Here is a 19714-nt window from a genome sequence, read left to right on the forward strand (position 1 = left end):
GAATATTGGCTCCCTGTTGGTTGTTTTCAATATGGAGGGCATTTTTCCTCAAAAGGACAAGAAACAAGGTAAAATTGAGAAATGTTATCACCTTTCTGCTGTCAGTTACTGTTGTCCCACCATCCAATAAAGGAAGACCTCAGAGCTAGAAACCTGGGAGAAAGTGGGAAGTTTGGAGGAGTGTCAGGTATGAGGGGATAGGAGGGGAGAAGATAATAAGCCTTGCTTTAGACAAGTAGAGTGGAAATGTCTGTGGGGTATGTATACATACACACACACAGACACATTCATACACATACACACATTTATATATACACATACACATGCATACATATATATATATATATATATAAATGCATCTACATACATAATATCTGGGAGATGATTGACAATGTATGACTGGAGTTAAGGAGAAATATTTAGATTGGATTTCTTGATTTGGGAGTCATTTATGTAGAGATAATAATGGAGCCCTTGAGAGCCAATGAGTTCTCCAAGAAAATGTATAGAGAGAGCAAAAAAGGCTACAGAGAACCCTGAGAATATCTGTTTACATGATACCTCTTAGATGCCATGGGAGGCACAGTACACAAAGTGATGAACTCAGAATACAATAGACATGGGCTCAAATCCTACAGCAGACATTTCCTAACTGTGTGACCAGGTACATTTAATTTCCCTGAATCTGTTTCTATTATTATGAAATAAGAGTTATAATAGCATCTGCCTCATGAGCTTGGGAGGATAAGTGAGAATATTAGGAATGCTTTGCAAATCTTAAAAATGTTATGTAAATGTGAGTTAGGATGTTCATTACAAAATATATAATTTTTCCTGCTTAATAATATATCTGAAGAAGAGCTAGCAATGATGGTCATTTATAATTTACATGTTATTTATATTAGATGAATATTTCCACATTATTTACTTGATGTGGTTTCAAATTCACTATATCCCATATTATATAATATAATTGTTACATGTCATATTATGATGTTATAATATAATTTATTGTACTTGTGATATAATATGATATTATATTATGTGTAGTAATAAATATAATAATGTATAATTATATACTAGTAGGAAAACAATTTTATAATACCTACTGTGCAATAGATACTGTGCTAAGAATTTTACAATTATTATGAATTTGTGAGGTAGGGCCTATTATCATCCTTATTTCACAGATGAGGAAACTAAGGCAAACAGAAGTAAAGAGACTTGCTCATCAAAAGGGATTTTGAAAATGAAGTAATAGAGATAGAGAGAGGGGGGAAAAAAGAGAATGAGAGTGTTGCAAAAGGAAATACAAAAAAGCTAATGAGGAGAAGAATGCTTTAAAGAAGCAAAATTGGCCAAAAGTTCACTGAGGAAAATAATTCCTTTAAAGAGAGAGAATGATTTGCTCAGGTTTACAGAGCTATTAACTATCTTGAGTCTGGATTTGAACTAAGGCCTTCCTAACTCTAGGTCCAATGTTTTTTCTATTGCCACTTATTTGCTTTGCACATTATACCAACACATTCTTGACTTCCTTATCCTGGTTAATTTGTAGGCCTTAGCAAATCCTAGATGTATTGCTCTGCCAGTCCAGTTTGTGTCATTGTGTCCCAGACACACCAATATGAAGCTGAATATTATGAGACATCATAATACAGGGGAAAGATTTGGAGTTAGAAACCCTTCAATGGAATTCTATCTCAATAGAGATTTAATAAATATAGGACTTAGATTAAATCACTTCACTTTTGAATCTGTTTCTTTATAACATATAGGGAAATAGGTCTTTCTGAGGTCTTTCCCAGCTTTAAATCTATGTGAATATTTACATCATGAATAAACCTGGATAACCATATGAGGCTCACCCTCATAAAACCCCTTAAGATTTCCAAATTAGTTTATATATGGTGTGTCTTAAAAGTCTCAATGCGAATTTTAAGCTTTAATAGCTTGGAAAACTTGCATAAAGATTTTTAGGGACATTATATATCATCTCATTATTTCAATACACAAGTATAAAAACAGCTATAGTTTTACCTAAAATGATAACAGGCTATACTTGATGTAACTTTTCTTTTAACATGAATTGAAATCCTAGTTTCATTATCCTATAAAGTTATACATTTGTTTTTTTTAAAATATCTGGTTCATGGATTTTTGAAGGACTGGTGTCAGAATTAACCAATGGAAATTTCGAGACATATACATCTTTTCTTGAAGATAAATAACTCATTTTTTTGTTTCCAATTCTCTCTTTGGTCTTTCTATTTTCTTTTTCTATTTCTTCCTAAATCACAATAACTAACATACTATCACCATTATCTTCAAAATTATTCAGTAAGAATATGGTACCACCAGCAAGTTGATACAACAGACAAAACACTGGATTTATAATCAGAAGTTGTTCAGTTGTGTCCAACTCTTTGTGACCCTATTTGGAGTTTTCTTGGCAAAGATGCTTGGTGTGGTTTGTCATTTCCTTCTCCAGTTCATTTTACACATGAATAAAAAGCAAACAGAGTTAAGATGCCCAACATCACATAGCTAATAAGTATCTGAGGCTAGATTTGAGCTCAGAAAGATGTCTTCTTGACTCCAAGCTTGGCACTCTATAGCTGGATGCCCCAAATCAGAAGATCTGAGTTCAATGACTGTCTCTTTAATTTGTGCGACATTGAGCAAATCCCCTCTGTGAGCCTCAATTTCCTCATAGTCTGCTAAGTTTCCATCCAGGGATGATTCTAAGATCCCTTCTGGGTTTAATCTATGTCCCTAAATTTAAACATCTTTTTCTGGGCAATCTGTTGGTCTATAGAGAAGGACAGCCAGGTGGCAGACCTGGGGTCGAGAAGACTCATCTTCTTGAATTAAAATATGGCCTCAGATTCATATTGGTCTTTGCCAAGAAAACCCTAAATGTCTTCACAAAAAAGAGCCCAACACGACTGAATAACCACAACTGTTCAGAATATTTGTCTTGTATTGTGAATGCTCTGTAGACATACAGAATATGAATTTCTCTCCTTAGTGCCTATCTCATAATAGTCACTTAATTAATGCTTATTCATCGATTAGACTCTGAGGTTAAAAATGACATCAGAACAGAAAAGATTCATTGTAATCCCCCCCCCCAGTTATGGGAAAAGACAACTAGGTGGTATGTCTACAGAAGACTAAGCATGGGAATAAGGAAGAGTTCAAATCCAGCCTCAGACACTTACTAGCTGTGGGATCTTGAGCAAGACACTTTAATTCTGCTTGCCTCAGTTTCCTCAACTGTAAAGTGAGAATAATACCTGCCTCCAAGGGTTAATGTGAAGATCAAATGAGACAATATTTGTCAAGCACTTAGCATAGCATCTGATAGATGGTAGGTGCTATGAAAGGCAGCTTATTATTTACTGCTTTTGCTCTTTTTAAAAATTAAAATTAGTTACTTTATTGACATATTTTGTTTTATTCACATGTATCTTCCAATGTATTTATTTCTTCCTTCTTCCTTTATATCTAAGAATAAAAATAGAGGAGGAAAGATAATTCATCTTTTGAATCTGAAAGACTGATGTATAAACAATGTTTCCTACCTATCATCCTCCACTTGTACAAAGAAGGGATGGAATGTTTTTCTATCTCTTCTTTGGGATCAAGCCTGATCATTATAATTTCTACTATTTTAATTTTTTTAGGGACACAGAGAAACTTAGTGAGAGAGATCTAATGGATAAGAACAATTAGATAAAAAGTCCAGATGTAAGGGAGATCCACTGGCAAGATATGTGTCAAAATGACCGGAGATGGCCCAGGATATAATGGGACGCCTTGGCCTTTTTAAGCTAAGGCCTTGCCCAGATCTCAGTTTGTCTGAGGCAATGTCCATTCAGTAGTCAATAGACCAGGGAAGAATTGAGAAAAAAGATAGTCTACTTTTCCTTCACAAAAGAATCAGTCAGGGAGGAGAAGGTTCTGAGTTTCTCTCCTCCCAATTTACAAAAGAGGAAACTGAGGCAGACAATTTTAAATGATTTGCTCAGGGTCACCCAGACACAACAGTGTCTGAAGTCAGCTTTAAACTTGAGTCTTCCTGACTCCAGATCCAGCATTCTATCCTCTGAAATCTCTCAAGATATCTTGGCATTTATTGGCTAGATTTCTTAAGGATCGGGCCTTAAACCAAAACCAATCTGAGTCTCATTGATTAGTCTCCAATATGTCCCAGTCAAGCCCCATTTGGTCATTATTTGGATCCTGATTAACTCATATTGAATGTAAATAGCAGTTATTTTTGCTTTGGTCAGAAAGCCTGAGAGTCTTCCCCTCTCAGATTTATTTACTTGGAGGGTTGTTTTTTTGTTTGTTTGTTTGTTTGTTTTTTGGGGGGGAACTAGATTAAAAAGGAGATTCTTTATCTCAGTTGCTACATAACTTTAATCTCTGAATGGGTATGGTCAAAGTGAGACCTATTAAAGACCTTAGCTTACAAAGGCCAAAGTCTCCCATTTCATCCAGAGCCATTTCCAGTCATCCAGTCATCCTGATCTCTATCTGGCCACTGGACCCAGATGGCTCTGGAGGCAGGTGACCTTGCATAGCCCTCCCTCCCTCCCTCCAATCCAATTCACTTGCATGGTCCTCTTCCAGAACGAAGGACAAACAACAATTTCTATCCATTGAACCACCAGCTGCCTCTAGTTGATGTGAATCCTATACCCTCATCACAGTAAAGTATAATGAAAAGAACCATGAACTTTTACTTCAGTGTTCCAAGATTCCATGTTATTAAATGGTTGTGATGTGATTTAGGAGAGCAATTCCTAATTCCAAATAATGTGTTTGGGATTTACACCAAGTGTTAGGGTTGGCTAATGTGATGAATTCACACTGACCATTCTCTTTGACAAAAGGTAAGTTTATTTAGGAGAAGAGGTTATAGACAAAATGAATAGATACAATAGACACTAGAAATGGTAAACGTAAAATAGAATTTTGAAAATTGGAAGAGCATATAGTTAGCAAGGGAAGGAGTTTTAACAATTAACAATGAAAAGGAAAAATTCCCTAGTGGAATTCACAATTAACCAGGGGAAAGGAAATATTCCATGAGATGGGAGTATACCATTGACTGGCAGACTAAATCCTTAGAGGGATTTAGTACCCTAGTAGCTAGTTATAAGAAGAAAGACACCATGAGACATGAGAAGCAGGGGCATGGAGTGAGAGGAAAGACACCATGAGATATGGTGGGGTGATGAGAAAAAAAGTCACTATGATAGAAGAGGGGTGGGAGGAAAGACCAGAGTCTAGTGTCAGGTTATATACCCAAAAGGGGTTCAGCAAACTTGGCATGGACTATAGACAGATTTTTAAAGGAAAATTTAGCCTCAGGAGTTATATTATAAAAAAAAGTATAAAACAAAAACAAAAAACCCTCAAGGGAAAAAAAAGTTTTAAAAGTATGTTTCAATCTATATTCAGACATCATCAGTTATTTTTCTGGGTATGGGATAGTATTTTTCACCAAAAGTCCTTTAGAGTTGTCTTGAATCATTGCATTACTGAGATTAACTAAGTCATTCACAGCCAGCCATCTTACAATATTGTTCTTACTTTGTATAGTACATTTCACTTTGCATCAGCTCATGGAAATCTTCCCAGGTTCTGAAAGCCTTCTACTCATCATTTTTAAAAGCACAATAGTCATAATCATACACCACAATTTGTTCAACCATTCTCTAGTTGGGCATCCTCTCTATTTCAAATGCTTTGCTTCTGGAAAAGAGCTGCTATAAATTTGAGAGTCCTTTTCTACTATATTATAAGAGCTATAATTGGAATAATGTAAAGCATGATAGTTTTATATCTGGAAGGGATATTTGAATACATGGAATCCAATCCCACCATTTGACAGATGAAGAAACTGAGACTCAGAAAAGTGAAGCAATCCACCTAAATATTTGTCCCTGGGGAAGTGGGGCTTGGTACTGGCTAGTAGCAGGACAGTCTCCTGGGATGCCAGAAGAGGCACTAGTCTCTTGGAGAATCCAATCTTGACTGCCATGGAAGTTGGGAAGGAGAGGCGCACCATGTTTATAAGGTACTTGAGATCCCTGGGGTTGGTGACTTAGGCGTAGGATACCTCTGTGAAACCCAGGAAAGAGGAATCTGGTACCTAGGTCATGGGCTCATAGAGGTAAAACTAGAAAAAGTGTTAGAAGCTATAGAACTAATCCCCTAATTGTACAGAGGAAAAAACTAGGAACAGAGAAGTTAAATGTTTTGCCCAAAGCCACAAAGCTGGTACAATTATTTCAGGGAGGCAAATTGGTGCCTTGGTGCCCTCCAAACACCTCTGCTTCTCCCTCTGTTTGAACTGTTAAAGGAGATGAAATACCTGAATAGATATTGCATTTCCTAATGGCAAAAGAATCAGGTTAAAGATAAAGGAGCTAGATATTAACAATAATGAAGATAATGAAGAGATGGCACAGAATCAAGGCACCCTTGAGCAGTAACTCAGGGGATGTTTTTATTTTCTGGGCATGGTGATCAGGACGGCAAGTCTCACGTGGCCATACACGTCCAATCTCTGCTCTTGATACTATGTACTCCAAATATTTGCTCTCAGTGTCTTCCAGAATTTTTTGATGTCTTCCTCTTTAGGTCAAAGTGCTGAGGCCCTTTGATGTTTTGGGGTAGAAGGGCATAAGTAAGTATGGGGACTTTTTTTTTAGTCCAGTGGAAAACACTGAATCAGTGCCTTTATAGATGATATGATCGTTTCCTAACATCTTGTCTTTCTTCCTTTGCCTTTCCCTCCTAGATGAGCTGAGTGTGTGTCCCAAAGGGATTACCTCTAAGGTTTTCCGCTTCAATGTATCCTCAGTGGAAAAGAATGGAACCAACTTATTCCGAGCTGAATTCCGAGTCTTGAGGGTGCCCAACCTCAACTCCAAACGGACAGAGCAGAGAATTGAGCTCTTTCAGGTGAACACCAGCTCCTATCCTTACTCCCCTCACAAGTACTAAAGACTTTCTCCCTGATGACTGAGACTTTACCCAAGACTTTCTCCCTGATAACAAAGAGTACCCTAAGTGGTGGACCACATCCTCCCATTTGGAAGAGAGTTACTATATTCTTTTTTTCCTAGCAGCCACTAGGATCCTGATCCTGATCTGCAAAATATCAGGATGGATCTTAAAATGTGAGAGAAATCCTAATTCCCTATTTTCCACAAATAGCAAGGGGGGCTACAACAGAAAGCATGACAAGATCTCAATTTCAATACCATCCCTGGCATTTACTCTTTCTTTGACTAATACTTGGTCATATTAGTTAACTTTTATCAGGCCTCAGTTTTCCTATCTGTAAAAATGAAGGGATTAGACTAAAGACTGCAGTCCTTTCCCACTATCAAAGATAATATAAAGTATAAAGGACAAGTGGTATTGTCCCAATTTGTCTGAAGGGGAAAAAAAGGGTGGAGGTCCAGAGAGGGTGATTTTTCTTGATGTCCCACAGCTAGCTAGCAGGAGAGCTGAGATTAGAACTTCATCCCAGTGGAGTAGTCTTTCATTTGCTACACTTCTCACATAAAACATTCTATCTCGGAGTAGCTAGGTAATGCACTGGATAGAATGCCAGCCCTGAAGTCAGGAGGACTCAAGTTCAAATCAAATTTGCCTCAGAAAAACAAAAACAAAAACAAACAAACAAACAAACAAAAATTCTATTTCTCATCTCTGTCTTCACATTGGCCATGCCCCATTCATAGCACATATCCCTTTTTTAGTTCTACTTCAGAGCCTTTCTCTTCTCATTAAGATACAGTCAGAAACCTTTTTTTTTTTTTTAATTTTCAGAGCTAATTCCTACCCTGTTTGAAGTCTCATTGATTCCTGTTGGAGTTTGGGGACATATAATTCTTACCCACTCCCTTCCCTGTGCCCAGTTGGTTGTACTTGCATGCCTAGTATGTACACCTTTCTTATAAAATTCCTATCTTCCTTCAAAAAGGTAGGTAGGTAATACAGTATACAAGTATTGGTTCTGGAATCAGGAAGACCTGAGCTCAAATCCTGTCTCAGATGCTTACTAGCTGTGTGACTCTGTGATAAGGTTAGTGTCCAGTATCAGATTCAATAGTAATTCATATGTGAAAAGTTTACAATGGCATTTCTCCTTGACAAAAGATACATTTATTTATGAGAAGAGATTATGGACAAAAGAAGAGGTAAAATAAATACCAGGAGTGGTAAATATAAGTTAAATTTGGGAGGGCACATAGTTGGCAAAGAAAGGGGTTTTTAACAAGTAACAATGGAAAGGTCAACGGAACTCAACATTAACCAGGAGAAACGGAATATGCCATGAGGTGGGAGTATGCCATTAACTAGCAAGCTAAATCCATAGAGAATTTAAAAATGTCTTTTGCCTCTTTTTATATGCCTAGGTCTTACTTAGCCCAATGCCTGGAACATGGTAGGAGCTTAATAAATATTGATTGAGAGCTCTCTCCTCTCTCTGAACCACAGCTCCTGCCATCTGATGATCACATTGCCTAATAGCACTACATCAGTAGCACCCTAAAAGTGTAAGTTAGCTATAAGAGAAAGACATCATGAGGTATAGAGAGGAAAAGAAAGATCCCAGAAGGTAGGGGGAGAGGGGAAGAGAGAGACACTACAAGGCAGAATGCCAAGACAGGCTAACCCCAGAAGTGGTTCAGCATCTTTGCAGATTTAGAGTGAAAATTTAGCCTAGGTTACCCAAGACTTCCCCAGGGGTAGGTCTGTAAGGCTTTACTGATCCCCATCAGTGCCTTTCCCCACTTGTCTCAGGGAGGAATTTTATCGGTTCTTTAGGCTTTCTCTGCCAACCTCCAGGTTTCCCAGGACCTCATCCCCTGGGCAAATCACTTAGACTGCATCTGCCTCAATTTCTTCACTTGTTAAATGGGCATAATAATAGCATCTACCTCTCTCAGTTGTTAGGATCAATGGAAATATTTGTAAAGTGTGAAAATCTAAAAGTGCTTTATGTGCTAGCTATTATTCAAGATGTAGCATAAACATCACCTTCTACATGAAGTCTTTCTTGATCCTTCCCCAAACACAAATGCTCTCCCTCTCAAACTCCTGCCCATATATCTACTTTATATTTATTCTGCATACATTTAATATCTGTTATTATTGTTGTTTAGTCATATTCAATTTTTCACGATCCCTTTGGGGATACTGGAGCACTTTGGCATTTCCTTCTCCACCTCATTTTAGAGATGAGGAAATTGAGGCAGAGTAAAGTGACTTGCCCAGAGTCATATAGCTAATAAGTGTCTGAATCCAGATCTGAAGTCAGGTTTTCAACTCCAGGCCCAGCATTCTATCCACAGCATAATTTGGCTGCCTGAATATGTATACAGACAGTCAGATACACACATATACACACACACCATGCACAGGTACATTCACACATATACATCTATATATGTGTAGACATATATATATATATATATATATATATATATGTATATATATATATAGTGCAAGTATATATGTGTATACACACGAATGTGTACATACACATATACATTTCCTGTCTCCACATAGAATGTGAGCTCCTAGAGGGTACTGATTGTTCTATTATTTTATTTGTGCAAACACAGAGTACAGGGTGCATAGAGTAGGTGCTTTATAACTGTTCCCAGATTGATTGAAGTAAGGAGTAGGGAAGGGATGGGAACCAGCATTTATTAAGAATCTACTTTCAGCCAGAGGCTGTGCTAAATACTTTACAAATAAAATATTATCTCATCAGATTGATTGTCCTATCTCCCAACTCTGTTAATTATTTCCTATTTATCTTGTACATAGGTTTTTTTGTATACATCCTCTTTTTCCTTACTTCCCTCATTAGACTGTGAGCACCTTAAGGGAAGGGTCTGTCTTTTGCATCTTTTTATATCCCTAGGATTTGGCCCAGTGCCTGGAACAAGTGCTTAATAAATATTGATTGAGAGCTCACTCCTCTCTGACCCACAGATCCTGCGACCTGATGAGCACATTGCCAAACAGCGCTACATCAGTGGTAAGAACCTGCCCACTCGGGGCACTGCTGAGTGGCTGTCCTTTGATGTCACTGACACAGTTCGGGAATGGCTTCTGCACAGAGGTAAGCCTTCCCTTCTCTCTGACTGGTGGGAATGGTGACTTCCGACCACTCTTAACTGCATATGCACCTGCCCCATCTCAGTGACTTATACCAGGATGTGGTTAGTATGGATTTAACTAAATCTGAGGCTACCTGTGTAGCCTTATTGATGAAAACAGAAAAAGGGCTTTGATGTCCTCAGTGGAGGAATACACTGAGTGGTTGCTCCTTGACTGCTTTCACCAGTGCAAATTGCAACTTGTCTATAACTTATAGGACCATAGAATTAGAGTTGGGGGGAATTTTATAGATGATAGAGGAAACTTGAGGTTCAATTAATAAGTGTATGAAGTGGGCTTTAGAACAAAGCTTCTTAAGTTGTGGGTCATGACTGAATGTAGGTCATGAAATTATGATTTATATATATTTGATTTATACGTCTACATATTCAGGATTGCTTCAAAATTTCCCAGGCAAAAAGGATTTGTGAGTGGAAAAAAATTTAGAAGTTTTGGTTTAGAGCAGCTAGATGGTGCAGTGCTGGGCTTGGAGTCAGGGAGGAGTCTTCCTGAGTTCAAATCCGGCCTCAGACTTGGAGTAGCTATGTGACCCTGGGGCAAGTTTGCTCTCTGTTTTCCCGTTTGTAAAAATGAGTTGAAGATAGGGGCAACGAGGTGACCTGAGTCCAAATCTGGTCTCAGACACTTAACACTTCCTAGCTGTGGGACCCTGGGCAAGTCACTTAACCCCAAGTGTCTCAGGGGAAAAAAAAAGAGCTGAAGATGGAAATGGCATCTCTGCCAAGAAAACCCTAATATAGGTTATAAAAGTGGGAATCAACTGAAAAACATAAGAGCAATAATTGAAGCAGTATTTGTACCCAGAGTCTTCCTCTCATCAAGCATAGGGCCTTATATCTATTATTCAGATGTTTGTATTTTTTAAAGGGGTACAAAATGGTAAGTTTGAGGGGTGGTGGCTTCAGATCCTTCCACAAGCTTTAAGTGTATGAAGGGCAGGGTCTGTCAGTGCTCCTTTTCCAAGTCACCCTATTATGTTCTCCAGCTGCTTCCCCCAGAATACAAACAATACCCTGCAGAACATGCCCTGAGGCTTCCCATTCCGGCAGAATTTCATAAAAAACTAACAAAAAGGGAACAGAAAGGAGAGGGCTATGAATATTAAATTCCTTTTAGACTAACTGCCTGGTGTTAATTAGATTCATCTGGATTTCTTTCTATTGGTTTATTTTTATGACTACCACACTATGAGAAGTTTGCAGTAACCAATATTTCTAACTACTTTGATCCACAAGGTAATAGATAGCCTCTCATCTGCATTAATGGAAGTGGTCAAGGGAGCAATCACTTTGGGAGTTCCTTATGTGAAGAAATCAAGATCATTTATATATATTCACAAATAGTTAACAACCAGTCACACAGGGAGCCTAGGATTTAGTGGTCTGTTTCATCTGTATTGCAGTTATAAGTAATTATAAAATCCAAGTTTATTAGCTTTTCCTAATAGAAGTTGCTCCATTATTAACTATTCATAATAGTTCTGTTAACAGAGCTCTTTGTTTCCTCCCAAACAAATATTTCTGTCAAATGTGGGAGGTAAACAAAAATGTCTTACACTTAAATGGCATTTCCTATTTTTGTTGCACTTTCTTATGCTAATTTTGTCATCAAAAACAACCTACTAAGGTATGTAGGGCAGGTAGTAAAGTCTCCATTTGTTTGAAGAGGAAAAAAAAAAACAAAACCTTGAGGGCCAAAGAGTTTGAATGACTTTCTTGAATTAATAGCACAGCTGGGATTTTTGCTGTTATAGAGTGGTTTTCAGTGTGCCTTTTCCAGATCCCATTGGGGTTTTCTTGTCAAAGATACTGATACTGGAACGGTGTGCCATTTCTTGCTCATTTTGCATATGAGAAAACCAAAGCAAACAAGTTAAGTGAATTGCCCAGGATTACATAGCTAGTAAGTGTCCAAGGCCAGATTCGAACTCAGGAAGAGCCTAGTGCTCTATCCACTGCTTCACCTAACTGCCATAGCTGGGACAAGACTTCCTTAATCCCAGGAGGACAAAGTCTTTCATTTTGCTATATTTCTTACACAGGACATCTCATCCCCCATTTCTGTCCTTTGTACTGATTCTTGAGGTTGGGAAGGGGACCTCAAAAGGTTGGGGGTGACAGACCAATGCTGCAAGGTATCTCAAAAGAATTTGTAGGCTTGAACCCATTTCCTTGTGAAGGGGCAAAATTTATTGTAATTGTAATTCCATACTAGCGGGCTGAATTCCAAAAGAAATTAGCAAAGTTCTAAGAGAGAGGAGACCCCTTTATCCAGCCTTCTATCATTGATATGCTAATTTTATGGCCCAGAGGAATTTGGTTATCGCTGATTAACAGATTATCTGACAGTCGGCAGTGAACTGAGGAATGGTCTATTCACTATTGTCTCAGGAGTTTGATCTGTGGGACTATTCTGAGGCCAGAAGCTATCTGAGGAGTGGTCTATTCAGAATCAGACAAGTTGGTCCTGGGAGTTTTCTGAGGCAGACTCCAAAGCCAGAAGATTTAGGACTACTGACTTGTTATTAAAACAGAAGCCCCCCCCTTAAATTAGTGGACCACAAAAATCATTGCTATATTACATCATTTTTCCCTCTCAAGCAGTTTGAACCCCAAATTCACTTGGGACAAAGGGTCAGAAGTCTCATCTTCTGGAGCTGCTTCATTCTGATAAGAGGAGTAGGGCTGCCCTTGCCTAGTGGGGTCCAGACTGAGGAGAGGGAGGCACATGACTTGAAGATGGCAGCAGCATTCAGAGGGGTGCTGAGTGTCAGCCGATGGTATTCAAGGAAGTTCATAGCTTGGAGCCTGAAGGAAACAAATCTCACAAGTAGGTTACAAATTCAGGGGCCAAATATAAGCAAAAAAAAGAATGAATTAAAAGTGGAGGTAATATTGTAGAGACAATAGCCAGGAGCCCCATTGAGAGGAAGACTGGGGTGGGGTGAGATGAGGCTATCTATCATGATTGCCTCTCACCAAAACAGTTTTTCCTAGGATAAATATCAAAGAATGTTTTTCACAAAATCCTGCTTTTGTCTCCTTGAAGGGGTGGGGGCAATGTCTGAAGCAGTGGCAGTATACACAGTGAAATAAGCACCCAGATGGCCTAGGGTGCAAGAACCATAATGTTTAAAAGGTTGTTAAGCATTGGGTAGAGAGGATGACATGCAGAGTGGAGATAATAATTAATCTTAAATGGGTTTGATCCCTTTAGCAAAAACCTCTGAGTCTTTTCAGTCTTACAAGGGAAGTTTTTTACCCAATTAGTAAAGGTGACTACAAAACCCAAAAAATAGTTTGAAGCCCTTGAGAGGGGGAATATGGGTAAAATCCATCTGCCAGTCCTCCCCTAAGTATGTGTCTCTCTTCCAGATAGACTTCAGGATGGGATTTAGCAGTCCTTTCAGAATTACTTTGGCACAAACTAGGCTTATTTTGACAGATCTGTTTAATTGTTTCTCCTAGTTAGTGATCAGTGAAAATAGGTTTCCCAAGGGACTGCAGAACATTTTTTTTCAAGTGAGTAGCTTGGTGTAGGCTACAGAGAAGTTTCCACTGGCTGGCTTTGGGATTCAGAATGTTAGTTCTCAGGAGGTCATAAAGAAGCTTCAAGGAACGTGGTGTAGAAGCATTATGAGCGAGTTTGCCAGAATAATTTTGGAATGGCTATCCTACAATTAGTATGTGGCAAGAAAACAGGGGAGGTAGTGCAAATGGGGCAGCATCCAGGGTGGGGATGGTGACATTTGGGAAAGGGGGCTTTGGAAATAGTGCATCAGGTCACTTATGTGGGCTGCCCTGGGGATGCTGAAGGCACACCCAATGATCCTGTTGCCCCCGTGGCCCCTGGACTTCCTCAGCCTGATTAAGGACTAAGGGGCTATCTCCCCACTGGCAGGGGCCCAAAGAGTGACATCAAGAGAGCTGGAGAGAAAATACTAGGAGCAAAGCTGTCGTCCTTGGGTGTTGTTAAAGGTACACCTGGAAAAAGTGGGGAATAGCAATAAAGAAAGGCAATCTTAAATGCCTCAGCCCTCTTTTGAGTAATTTGAGAAGTGAACCCTGGGCCATTGTGGCTCTGCAAAGATCGGGGCTGGGATTAGAAGCTGGCCTTCACTTAGAAGGAGAAAAGATGTGTCCTTTTTCTTCTGAGCTGGGGAAGTAAAGATGCCATGATCAGGTAGCAGCACGAGCAGCTGAAGCCACAAGCCTGTTTCCCTTGCATATTTAATAGAAGAACTTTTTACTGTCAAAATTCCCCTTACTTTTTAAATAACTCCATGAGCCTGCAAAACATGAAAGGCATATTCTAAAACTCTGTGAGGGCAAAAATGTTCTGATCCTGCTGGGGGTTAGAACCTCCTTCTTCGATTAGAAGGGCTGTGGCAGATAGTTCTATGAAAGGAAGGTCAGTCATCCCAAAGATACCAAGTTTCTTTGAGAAGTAAGCAAGGAGTCTGGGACAGGATTCAAGAGCCAAAGTCCCTAGGGTCTGGCTCCCCTTTCATCACCATACAGAATAAAAAGGCTTTAGGTAGGTAGAGCTAAGGCTGGACAAGAGACTAGTTTAGCTTTTAGGTTTTCACCAAAATAAAACTGATAAAACTGTGGGCTTTTTAAATAAAGAACTTCATAGCCCTGTAGGGAAAGAAGGGAGTTGGCATTTTCTCTCAAATGATGGGCTACTGACTTAATGACCAGGAATCAAATTCAGAACTCAAAACTGGCAAGCTTACAAATTAAAGGGAACTAATGGAGACACCAGGGAAGTGTCAGAGCTTGCTGTTGTCTACCTCAACTATTCTTAGTGTTGTCAGGGGCTGTGCTGTTAGGTACCCACTCTATGAAGGGGGAAAGGTGTTGCCTATCTAATGTGCTGAGGTAAGTTATAGGTTTAACATAATGACAATAACTCCAAGTAACTTAGTTAACTATTTTAGAATTTTTCCTAAGTAATAGTCAAATAGTCTTAACTATAGTTTCTATTACATTAAATAAGTTTCCCTTTTGTTTTAGGGAGAAAACAAGACAATTCTTAAAACTGAGATAGAACAGATTTTAAATTTTTTTTATTAATTTTATAATTATAACATTTTTTTGACAGTACATATGCATAGGTAATTTTTTTTTTTACAACATTATCCCTTGTACTCCCTTCTGTTCTGAATTTTTCCTCTCCTTGCCTCCACCCCCTCCCCTAGATGGCAGGCATTCCCATACATATCAAGTATGTTATAGTATATCCTAGGTACAATATATATGTGCAGAACTGAATTTTGTTGTTGTTGTTGTTGTTGTTGCAAAGGAAGAATTGGATTTGGAAGGTAAAAATAACCTGGGAAGAAAAACAAAAAAACAAACAAACAAAAAATGCTCACAGTTTACACTCATTTCCCAGTGTTCCTTTTCTGGGTGTAGCTGATTCTGTCCATCATTGATCAATTGGAACTGAATTAGATCTTCTCTATGTCGAAGAAATCCACTTCCATCAGAATACATCCTCGTACAGTATCATTGTTGAAGTGTATAATGATCCCCTAGTTCTGCTTGTTTCACTCAGCCTCAGTTGATGTAAGTCTCTCCAAGCCTCTCTGTATTCCTCCTGCTGGTCATTTCTTACAGAACAGTAATATTCCATAACATTCATATACCATAATTTACCCAACCATTCTCCAGTTGATGGGCATCCATTCAACTTCCAGTTTCTAGCTACTATGAAAAGAGCTGCCACAAACATTTTGGCACATACAGGTCCCTTTCCCTTTTTTAGTATTTCCTTGGGATATAAGCCCAGTAGTAGCACTGCTGGGTCAAAGGGTATGCACAGTTGGATAACTTTTTGGGCATAGTTCCAGATTGCTCTCCAGAATGGCTGGATTCTTTCACAACTCCACCAATAATGCATCAGTGTCCCAGTTTTCCCACAGCCCCTCCAACATTCATCATTATTTGTTCCTGTCATCTTAGCCAATCTGACAGGTGTGTAGTGGTATCTCAGAGTTGTCTTAATTTGCATTTCTCTGATCAGTAGTGATTTGGAACACTCTTTCATATGAGTGGATATAGTTTCAATTTCATCCTCTGAGAATTGTCTGTTCATATCCTTTGACCATTTATCAATTGGAGAATGGCTTGATTTCTTATAAATTAAAGTCAATTCTCTGTATATTTTGGAGATGAGGCCTTTATCAGAACCTTTAACTGTAAAAATATTTTCCCAATTTGTTACTTCCTTTCTTATCTTGTTTGCATTAGTTTTGTTTGTACAAAAGTTTTTTAATTTGATGTAATCAAAATTTTCTATTTTATAATCAATAATGATCTCTAGTTCTCCTTTGGTCACAAATTCCTTCTTCCTCCACTAGTCTGAGAAGTAGACTATCCTCTGTTCCTCTGATTTATTTATGATCTCGTTCTTTATGCCTAAATCATGGACCCATTTTGATATTTATCTTAGTATGTGGTTTTAAATGTGGGTCCAATGCTAGTTTCTGCCATACTAATTTCCAGTTTTCCCAGCAGTTTTTTTCAAATAATGAATTTTTATCCCAAATATTGGTATCTTTGGGTTTGTCAAACACTAGATTGCTATTTTTATTCACTATCTTGCCCTGTGAACCTAACCTATTCCACTGATCAACTAGTCTATTTCTTAGCCAATACCAAATGGTTTTGGTGACTGTTGCTTTATAATATAGTTCTAGATCAGGTACAGCTAGGCCACCTTCATTTGATTTTTTTTTCATTACTTCCCTTGAAATTCTTGACCTTTTGTTGTTCCATATGAATTTTGTTGTTATTTTTTCTAGGTCATTAAAATAATTTCTTGGGAGTCTGATTGGTATAGCACTAAATAAGTAGATTAGTTTAGGAGTATTGTTATCTTAATTATATTCACCCGCCCTATCCAAGAGCACTGAATGTCTTTCCAATTATTTAAATCTGACTTTATTTTTGTGGCAAGTGTTTTGTAATTTTGCTCATATAATTCCTGACTCCTTTGGTAGATATATTCCCAAATATTTTATACTATCGACCGTTATTTTGAATGGAATTTCTCTTTGTATCTCTTGATGTTGGATTGTGTTGGTAATGTATAAAAATGCTGAGGATTTATGTGGATTTGTTTTGTATCCTGCAACGTTGCTAAAGTTCTGAATTATTTCTAATAGCTTTTTAGCAGAGTCTTTGGGGTTCTCTAAGTATACCATCATGTCATCTGCAAAGAGTGATAGTTTGATTTCCTCATTTCCTACTCTAATTCCTTGAATCTCTTTCTCGGCTCTTATTGCCGAGGCTAGTGTTTCTAGTACTATATTGAATAGTAATGGTGATAGTGGGCAACTTTGTTTCACTCCTGATCTTACAGGGAAAGGTTCCAGTTTACCGCCATTACATATGATGTTTACTGACTGTTTTAAATATATGCTCCTGATTATTCTAAGGAATAGTCCATTTATTCCTATACTCTCAAGCGTTTTTAATAGGAATGGATGTTGGATTTTATCAAATGCTTTTTCTGCATCTATTGAGATGATCATATGGTTTTTGTTAATTTGATTATTAATATGGTCAATTATACTAATAGTTTTCCTAATATTAAACCAGCCCTGCATTCCTGGTATAAATCCTACTTGATCATAGTGTATTATCCTGGGGATGATTTTCTGAAGTCTTTTTGCTAATATCTTATTTAAGATTTTAGCATCAATATTCATTAAAGAAATTGGTCTATAGTTTTCTTTCTCAGTTTTCAATCTACCTGGTTTAGGTATCAGTACCATGTCTGTGTCATAAAAGGAGTTTGGTAGGACTCCTTCAATCCCTATTTTTTCATATAGTTTATATAGCATTGGAGTTACTTGTTCTTTAAATGTTTGGTAGAATTCACATGTAAATCCATCAAACACATTTTAAAATTGACAACTTTACTTAATGAGATTCCCTAGATTCTGATTAAATGTTCTAGACAAACTGAAAGGCAATTTGGTTATTTTCCAGTCTACATAAATTATTTCTCTTTTGTGAGCCAGGAAAAGGTATTAGTTTCTGACAAAGCTCTCAGAAGTCTGACTCTAGATAACTAGATTTTTTAAAGTAGTAGCAAACTGCTTTTCTGTTTTCCTAAAGTTTGGTGCAAATAGATTCCAATTTACATATCTCTTTAGTGAACTTGAATTAGAGCTTCTTTAAAATTGTTTTTACTATCTTATCCCAAATTTCCAAAATATTTTAGAAATCATTTATCAGTCACATCTAAAAAACTTTGATGAAAAGTTACCAAATATAAATCAATTTATCCAATAAAGCAGTTAATATTCACATAGCACGTTTTATGCTATAAGCACTTTTGCAATCACGTGGTCTTAGCAATAACTATTATTTCTCTTTACCAATCAGAAAACTGGGCAGAGATAAAACAATTTGCCATAAATTACATAGCTAATACATATCCACAACTGAAACAGAGAATGGTAGTCTTACCAAATGCAGAGGCTGACTGGCTTTCTCACCTCATACTGCCATGCTGGGTGGTGCAGGGGTACCCAAATTCTTCCCAGGAAGTTCCTGGATAAAAAGCTGGGGTGACTGGTGCCAGAATATCCCTTTGTAGTTTCAGATGCCAGGGCTCAGGGAATGCTGACCATTGAGCCTTACCTTCACTCCATCTCCATTCCTAAGCTGGGTTAGTGAAGTGTTTGGGCAATATTGTATGGGGTCCTCATGGGCTACTTCCCCTATTTCCATAGGTGAAGCAGAATTTGAGTTTTAATCTGATCTGAGATGAGAGAGGTAGCAAAGCAGAGGGACTTGGGCTATACTGATCTTGTTAGCAATCCCCACAATTAATGTACTCTGGAGAGTGGAGTGGAGAGAGCTCCTTTAAATTTTTGGAGTGTTTTCCCAAAAAAAGCAGAAAGGGAACTCCAAACAAGATAGGAGTCAAGAAAGGGTTAGCAAAAAGTTACTATTTACCTAGTTTGTTTTTCCTTTTTCTTTTCTTCTAAAATGGGATAAATTCCTGAAATTATCCCCAATATTTCAGGAATTTATCTTGCAATCTTAAAATAACTAATTGCCATTCTTTGTCTCTACTTCAGAATAATTTTCTTCCTTTAAAACACAAATCAATTATAATTTTATATTTTTAATGGAATTTTATTTTTTCAATCAAATAAAACCTGCCTTCTCTTCTTCCCACGTTTTCTCCCACTTCCTGAGAAGAAAAAAAAAAAAAAAAAAAAAAAAAAAAAAAAAAAAAACAAAGACTAACAACGACAAAAAACTATTGCTTTCCTCTTTTTTGTCCTTCATGCTTTTTAAAATCTTTTCCTGTGACTTCCTGCTTACTCTCTTTGCTAAGACTGGAGCTGGTACAGAATGTCTATGTGGGCTCCATAGTCTGTCCCTTGACACTCTCTTAGGAGCTAACTCCTTCACATCTCCACACATCTCAGGTGATCTGTCCATATATCATTTCTCAG

At 37.8% G+C, this 19714-nt stretch overlaps 1 protein-coding gene across 1 annotated transcript in view; it reads left to right on the plus strand.

Moving 5' to 3' along the window:
* TGFB3 (transforming growth factor beta 3) overlaps window positions 1-19714 on the plus strand; it is a 47502-nt gene that overhangs the window by 10043 nt on the left and 17745 nt on the right. Inside the window, exons 2-3 of the mRNA XM_074289976.1 lie at window positions 6821-6984; window positions 10039-10168. Coding sequence (XP_074146077.1) covers window positions 6821-6984; window positions 10039-10168 — 294 coding nt within the window. The remainder of the gene's footprint in view (window positions 1-6820; window positions 6985-10038; window positions 10169-19714) is intronic.

Source organism: Sminthopsis crassicaudata, chromosome 2 (assembly GCF_048593235.1).
Source record: "Sminthopsis crassicaudata isolate SCR6 chromosome 2, ASM4859323v1, whole genome shotgun sequence".
Lineage (NCBI taxonomy): Eukaryota > Metazoa > Chordata > Mammalia > Dasyuromorphia > Dasyuridae > Sminthopsis > Sminthopsis crassicaudata.